Genomic DNA, 7,608 nt, shown 5'->3' with positions numbered 1-7,608 from the left:
CGCCTCGGCTGTGCCCGCCGGTCCCGCCTCTCCCCGCCGGTTCTGCCGGGCCGCCCCCTCCTCCTTCCCCCGGCTCCGCCACCTCGCCGCCGGCCTCCTCCCGGTTTGCAGAAGCTCTCTGCCCTTCGCCCCGCCTTCCCAGCTTGTCCTTTCCTCGGGAGCTGGTGCCATTCCCGAGGCCGTCGTGTCCTGGAGAGGTGCCTGCCAGCCCCCTGCTCCCAGAGGTGGACCGAACCCCAGTGCTTTACAGATGCCTTTGTCCCGGTCAGAATAGGGAAGTTTCTGGTCCTGCCAGTCCTCTGCTGGGTCTGCAGCCCACTTTATAACTCCACACCACCATCCGCACGCATATGCATGTGTAGATGAGCACCTGGCTTTCGTCTTCTTTTCACCATTACACATAGGTTTGGCTTCTTCTCACAGCTGTTACGAAGAACAGTTTTGGACTGGGAGGGATTGGAGCGGTAGAGAGGAGATGTAGTATCTTCTTACTTAACCATTCTAACCATTATCACTGTACTTAAAGACACAAAAAGAGGCAGCACCTTCCTTAAGTGAACCGGCCAGCACTGGCCTGGGTAGATCTTGTCTGCTTTTTCCTGAAAGTGAACAGTGCTAAAATTTCCTATCTTGCCTGTAACGCCAGTTTGTTGGAAGTGGCTTTTTCCCTTAAGTACTGAAGTGTATCTTTGGCAGCATGTTACTACACGAATCTGAACTGACTGTGAATTTAGAATATTTAATTTGACTCTCTAGTAAGAATTTGATCGAATTTCACGCAGCTTACTTGTAAAGCAGACTGAGAAATTGTCAATCCCCAAAGTAAAACTTTCATGAATTACGTAGTACTGTGCTAAAACACCCAAACCTACAAAACTCTTTTTTTCTGCTGTATTGTGCTGCAGATAGCTGTTGTCTCCTCAACAGCTTGTTTTTGTACAGCTTGAACAGAGCCAAATGCTGCTTAAAATTACCTGGGGATTTTGAACACCTTGACTCTAAAGCAGCAGCAGTCTTGCTCTCATGTACCAAGAGGTTTTACACAATGGCTAATGTCTTTTTGAGTACGTTAATATGTAAATCAATAGAGAAACATAGTTACATTTTAATTAATTGGGTTTTAAATTTAGCATTCTCTTGAGTGCTTTTGGAGATAGTGCAGAGAAGTCTGGGGGAGGTCATTTATTTGCAATGTTGTAATTGCATCTGATAATGACAATGAAGATCATTTTTTTACTGGGAACTTGGGTTCTGAAGCACGCTCATATGCCAGTTAATGGAATCTGAAGAAGTAATGGCTGTGGTAGGCATATTCTTCAAGGTTTTACTGACAGAGGTCCACACAGTTTGGTTATTGCTCTAGGGAAGAACCCAGAATCACATGCATCAGGTCTTACATGTTATTATATTACATGGGAAAACCTTCCTCCTTCAGTATGTTAATAGAGGACAGAATGGACTGGTCTGCCGACGTTCTCTGCATCTTTTAGTTTGTGGACATGATAATGGCTCTTCTACCAAAAGCTCCCATCAGTGGTCCCCAATATCAGTGCTGCTTGTGGAGGCAAAGGGCCAAAGTTGCTTCGCCCAATAATTGTCAGATAAAAACAGCACCAGAAAATATTTTCTTTTTCTCATGACTGCATCACCTTTACCTGTAGCTGTTGGGGCGAGTTTTTTGTGGGTTTTGGGTTCGTTTTGGTTTTTTAAAGTTTGTGCCCTTGTCACCTACCCTAAACTTAAGTAGGAATTTGGGAATTCAAAAGGTTACCGTGTACAGGCTTTCCAAGAGATAGCTCTTCATTTATAGAATGTTTTGAAAGTATACCTGGGGAGCAAAAACTTCTGAACTTCTTATAGCATCATAAGGTGTTTGACAAAAATAAGATATACTTTATTGACTTGATATTATGGTGTCTCATTGGAGCTTTAGTTCATATGCCTCGTGACCTTGTCTTCTACGTTGCTGTAAGCTCAGTTTGTGGAAGAGAATGAGACTGAGCTGGTTGAAATATGGTTTCCGTGACAGAACAGGATTTTAGTCTGAATATTTTGGGATCAAGTCAAAAGATTTTGGCTTGGGAGTGTTTAAGGTGTTTGGGTTTTTTTGTTGTTGTAATATGTAGCTTCTTGACAAAAATATTTTCTGCCCCCCCCAAGTCCTTTGTCAACCATCTCCTTCCCCCCATAATTTTGAGAGCAAACACTCTTCAAAAATTACTTATTACTATACACAAAGTAAAACAAAAATAGATGTCCACATGCATCCTCTTTACTTATTTCTTTTCTAGGTATGTGGTTCAGTTGCAGACGCTGAACTGTCTTGCACTGTACAGACATGCCTAGAAAAGTATCTGAATTGTTCTCATATTTTATCATATAAGTTTTTGTAGCCTGTTGAAATGGAGCATTCTTTCTGGTTTAAGTAATGAATTGTTGCATGTATTGGTAGTTGTATTTGTTATATCAAATCTTAGTTTGCCTTAAATGTGTTTTAAAAACTCAGCCTTTATAGTTAAACGAATTTAATTACTGTCATTACTTTCATTATTGTCATCTTGCAAAGTAAATCTTAGTCATAAAGTTTTTGTGCTGGTAAAGGAAATTGTCTCTGGTTTTGCCATGTTTCAGTTTTGTATTTTTGCACGCTGGCTCTTTCTGTAGGTGCCAGAGATAAAGGTGTTGTCTAACAAAGGTACAGCTGTGTAGCGCTGTGACCCAAGCAGCGCAGGGTGACCTTGCTGCCTGGGTGCCTCGGCACCCTTCAAGTTTTCAGGTGTGCACTGAAGATTTTTATTTGTTCTTTAAAAGGCAGAGGTGTAGGGATAAGGGAGAGGCTGGGTCAAAGGTCAGGGTGATAGCCTAGGACTTGGACTTAAACTGGCAGGTTCCTTCTGCCACACATTTTGCGGACATTGTTGGGCAAATTGCCTTTGTGCTCTAGATGTAAATTTGGTTTAATAGTACTATACGAGTTTGTAGGAGTGTCATGGGGCTAGAGGTAATGAAGCAATTCATAAAATACAGAGGTATGCAAGTTTCTGAAATGGGAAACTTCTGTTCTGCATATCCTGCACTTGCCTGACATGTTGCTTCCTGGTACTTGGTAGGTGGTGCTCTTAACTTTTACTGTATGGACTCTTGCTCAGTAGCATGGGAGAAGAGGAAGGACTACATCAAACACAATTACTGGTATGTCATTTTTTGCTTCTTCAATGAAATTGTAATCTGGTATTTTGTGCAGTCTCAGGAAGATGGTGACAAAGAACTACTTTTATAAGATACTAATTAGAAGTAAGTTTTATAGGAAAAAAATCCAGTGAATGCTGTGAAAGGTTTACCTTTAGGAATTTTTAAACATTTTTTCCTGTGTTTCTACATACCCAAGTGTGTAGAAAACCAGGTTAACGTTCAATTGAAGTTTTAATCATTCTTTAGAAGAATGTAAGTTGAAATAAAAGAAGCTTCAGACTCTGCACAGTGTTTAATGGTTGATGACATAATCGTACATGGTTGATTAATAGTCCCAAAAGATGTACCTTGAAGTCAAATTTCACAACAAGTGCATGTGTTCAGAAATTACTATACATACAACTTTGTAGGAAAAATTAAATGCAATAACCTCTGCTAGGAAGTTTGCAGGAATATCTAAAAATCTGGAAAAGGTACTATAAAGCAATAACCTGGGTTATATTTAATGGCAATAATGAAATTAGGTTAGATTACAGGAAAATATTTTAAAAGAAATTTCTGAAGCATTTAATATATTTGTAAGGCGTGGATAACTTTTAAGAAGTCTATGAAAAATGACCATAAGACTAAGTTCATATATTCTGTATTGTAGTCTCTGCATGTTATTGATTTCTGCATACTGTGATTTCCAAAGAGTTTTGAATCTTCAGTAAAAAGAAATCTTTAAAAGTCAGCAAATAATAAAAAAAAAGAGGTTATTTCATTAATACATACAGCAATGTACAAAGTGTGGTATGGAGTCAGACCAAATGTTTATCTATCTACTGTGTTGTCCCCATGTCAGAGTAGATGAGGAGTATGTAATGTATTTTGAAAGTAACAATGTTGTTGCAGTTTGGTGAATTTTTAGTGACTCTGAAAAAGCTGAAAGAGATAGCTCTGAAAATATGTGGAACATACCAGAAAAGCAAAGCAGAGATTAGGGCTTTCCAAGAGAAAGGAAAAATGTTATAGAAAGACACTGCAGTAATATTTTGGTTTTATCAACTTTTTGTTTGAAAACCTTTGTGTTGTTTAGGTCACTACTGAAAGCCCAAGATATTGGGCAAACAGGAATTCTAAGTGCAGAAGACTTAGAAAGGACATAGTAAAGATTATGAGCATAAACATAAAGACCAGATACTAGCTTTCATTTGCTGCTTACTTTCTGTACGACTAAAAGAAGTAATATCTACTGCTTTTTAAAAATTTACTTTGTATTTCAAGATATCTGCTGCAGTATTTGCATGAGGCACTGTTGTCAAAATCTGTGCAATTCAGAAGATTTGGAGGGTAGTGCTTGAAAGGCACACCTTGGAAAATTTGGCAAGTGAGTTTTAGATGTAAATGAGAAGCGTGCATGCATCCCAATTCTAGCTGGGGAACCTAAACTGTGAATACAGAATTGTTTTTTACGGTCAACTGGGAAAGAAGAACAGAAGCCCATACAGAGGATGACTGTGCCTATCCTTAGTGCACTTGCACAACTCCTGTTGGAATTACACCATTCAGTTACTCACCAGAGTAAGGGAACTGGAAGGACTGCTTTAGGCACCTCAGCTGAATGTCTCAAGCTGTATGGAACAAATAGTCTTCCTGTAGCCACAATAAGCTAAACCTTTCAAGTATGCTGCTGCCTGTGGTATTTTATTCCTGTTACTCTGTTAGGCACAGTGATGTTCTGGAGAGGTGAAATCTTTTAAAGATGGTGTGCCAGACTGTATTTTTATTTCCAGAATTAGAGGTTAAGAATGCCAGTAGAAACTCGGGAGGAGTGAGGAGAAACTGATTCTCCAATAGGTGACATACAGCCGCCGAGACATTTGCTTCTGGGTGAAGCAGCAGCTCCTGATTTCCATCAAGTGTGGAGCTTAATGGGAGCCTGGAGCTGGGAGCCCCTGCCTCTTTCAGATGCCATGACTCGTGGACCTGCTCACCTCTGGTTCCTGAGTTCTGTCTTTGGGACCCAGTCCGTATGTTCCTGACCCGCATTGTGCCACACGGGCCATTCTGTAACCTGGTATGACAAATCTGATGTTTCTATTTTAAAAGAGTTTGATGTTTTAAGATTAAAGTTGTCTGGTTTGATTTTTACACCTTTTTTTCACCTCCCTCTTGAGGCATTTACATTGTACAAGATTTTTTTTTTTTAACAGGACACAATGTTTGTGAGAGGATTGAAGAGAAAGTGTTTTGATGGTGAAGAAGATATTGAAGGAACTCTGGCTGGTATTAAGGCTATTCCTTCATATAATCTGCAGCGGCAGTCCCTTCTAGATATGTCCTTGGTTAAACTTCAGCTGTGTCACATGCTGGTAGAGCCCAACCTTTGTCGTTCGGTGCTTATCGCCAACACGGTACGGCAGATCCAAGAGGAAATGACTCAAGATGGGACTTGGCAGATGATAAATACACAGAGTACAGGGCAGGCGCCGCTGGACCGTCTGGTTTCTACAGATATCCTCTGCCGTTCGTCTAGGGAACCAGCTGAGGGAAAGCATGCTCCAGGCTATAGTACTTTCAGTAAAGACTTTGAGGGTGGCCAGGCACAAGACAGCTCAGAAACTATGTCAACAGCCTCTTCAGTGCAAGCTCCAAGAAACCTGCAGAGCAATGTGTGGGAAATGGAGAATCCACAAGAAAATAAAGGAAACTTTCAAAAGTCATTAGATCAAATATTTGAGACACTAGAGAATAAAAGTCCTAATTCTGTTGAAGATCTCTTTTCAGAAGTTGACAATTCTTACTATGATCTTGATACTATGCTAACAGGCATGATGAGCAACACAAAAATGGGACACTGTGATGGGCTTGAAACGTTTTCTTCTACAACAACTACGGCTTCTAACTCAAATTGTAAATCTGATCTGAATGAGCTTGATCATATTGTGGAAATCCTTGTGGAATCCTGAAACTCTGTGCAGGAGATAACGATCTGTTAATGGGAAAAGACTTGAGAGAGCTATTTCCACAGTTTGGTCTAGCAAATCTGCACGTGTATTTTACAAATAGCTATATATTATATAGATCTATATATTAAAAAGCACTTCATATTGCAAAATAGTGTTAACTCTTAAAGTTAACTTGCAACTTGTAGTGTAATAATCTGATTTATTGTCCATTGAACTCTAAGTACATATAGTAAATATTTTTAAGTTTGAGGTCCAAGGCTCTTGAAATTGGATTCCTTTTACCAATTTGGTTTGGCCTTTGATGGAGGATACACTCAGTGAGAGGGATTCTCTCATCTTTCTTACACTTCTCCCAGTAAAAATGGTAGTAAATATAGAAGCTGGATAACTGGTTTCCTATTTTCCTCCAGTTTCCACTTTGGTACACCACAAAGCTCCCACCTTATCTGCCATTTCTGTTCCAAGTTGCTCCATGGCTCTCGAAGAGCAATATGCAATAGTTCTGTTATCCTAGATAGCTTGTTCTGGTTTTTGCTACAATTTTTACTTCAAAAATAGTTTTAAAGTGTTTATTGGTGTTTAGATTTTTTCAGGTATTTTCCTAAAATATATTTTTACTACAGATGTTCTCTCAGCTGCTAACTTAGTAACTTTTGATCATATCTGCAGTTGATGTATTTTTTGAAAGATTTCCAAAAAGGGATGTTTTTTTTTTTACTGTGAGCTACCCAATGTAGTTCAGTTAAGTGTATGTAAATGTAAATATACAATTTTATACTTTACATTAAAATGTAAGATCCATTTTCATTATTCTGTTTTACAGAGTAGTACTTTACTAAATTGAGAATTGTACTTATGCTTTTCATACCCCATATACTTGAATGGCTATTAGAGGAAGAGCTTCAATCCAGCTAGATAAAATTACATTTAATTCATTTCAGAGCATACTTTTTGCTAACTACAAATTACTTAGGTGTTTATTTATGTGTATTTATATGTAAATGTCATCAAGTGAATTGTTTATCACTGAAGTTTACCATCCAATATTTGTTTATATGGGATAACTATCTTGCACTAATTACTACAAAAAAGTGTTATTAGCGGCCTTTAAATCTCAACTGGTATGTCACAATATCTTGGCATAATTAATATGCTCCACTCTTACCAAGGGTTTCCTCTTGGCTTGTTTTAATAACAGAAGAGAACACAACGTGGGATGGTGTTCGTTTCCAAGTACTCACATTTGGTTTAGAATGTATGGAATTGAGCTTATTCCTATGAAACTTTCAGGTGGAAAGGGATAATCACATACAGTGTATGAGTTTGTTACAAAATAAGAAACGTTTACCTTTACCAGCTGGTAGTAGGGAAGAGCTCTGAACCTGCAGGGCGGTAGAGGAGGGGGAAAAGATGGGTGTCTGGAAGGTGTTAGCAGTGCTGGTGCCAGGGGAAGACATTTGGCAGT

The 7,608-nt window shown here is 39.1% G+C and overlaps 1 protein-coding gene across 2 annotated transcripts; it reads left to right on the top strand.

The window, feature by feature from the left end:
* The first annotated feature begins 3,106 nt into the window (after positions 1-3,106).
* CDCA4 (cell division cycle associated 4) lies at positions 3,107-7,353 on the top strand. 2 transcript variants are annotated; one of them, XM_008945456.1, is made up of 2 exons: positions 3,107-3,192; positions 5,388-7,353. In XM_008945456.1, the coding sequence occupies exons 1-2, from the start codon at positions 3,154-3,156 to the stop codon at positions 6,141-6,143; spliced, it is 795 nt and encodes a 264-aa protein (XP_008943704.1). In that variant the 5' UTR covers positions 3,107-3,153; the 3' UTR covers positions 6,144-7,353. The 2 variants fall into 2 exon arrangements, with proteins under 2 accessions (XP_008943704.1, XP_008943705.1); XM_008945457.1 differs by lacking the exon at positions 3,107-3,192 and adding an exon at positions 5,208-5,251.
* The last annotated feature ends 255 nt before the right edge of the window (positions 7,354-7,608 follow it).

This window comes from Merops nubicus, unplaced genomic scaffold, assembly GCF_000691845.1.
Source record: "Merops nubicus isolate BGI_N331 unplaced genomic scaffold, ASM69184v1 Scaffold53038, whole genome shotgun sequence".
NCBI lineage: Eukaryota > Metazoa > Chordata > Aves > Coraciiformes > Meropidae > Merops > Merops nubicus.
Note: the sequence above shows the minus strand (reverse complement) of the source record. Positions and strands in the feature narration are given on the sequence as shown.

What these genes read in the sequence shown, in the direction of transcription:
- CDCA4 (XM_008945456.1), top strand. Translation starts at nt 3,154, where the DNA reads ATGGGAGAAGAGGAAGGACTACATCAAACACAATTACTG. An exon ending in TACATCAAACACAATTACTG is followed by an intron (nt 3,193 to 5,387) that starts GTATGTCATTTT and finishes TTTTTTTAACAG; the next exon opens with GACACAATGTTTGTGAGAGG.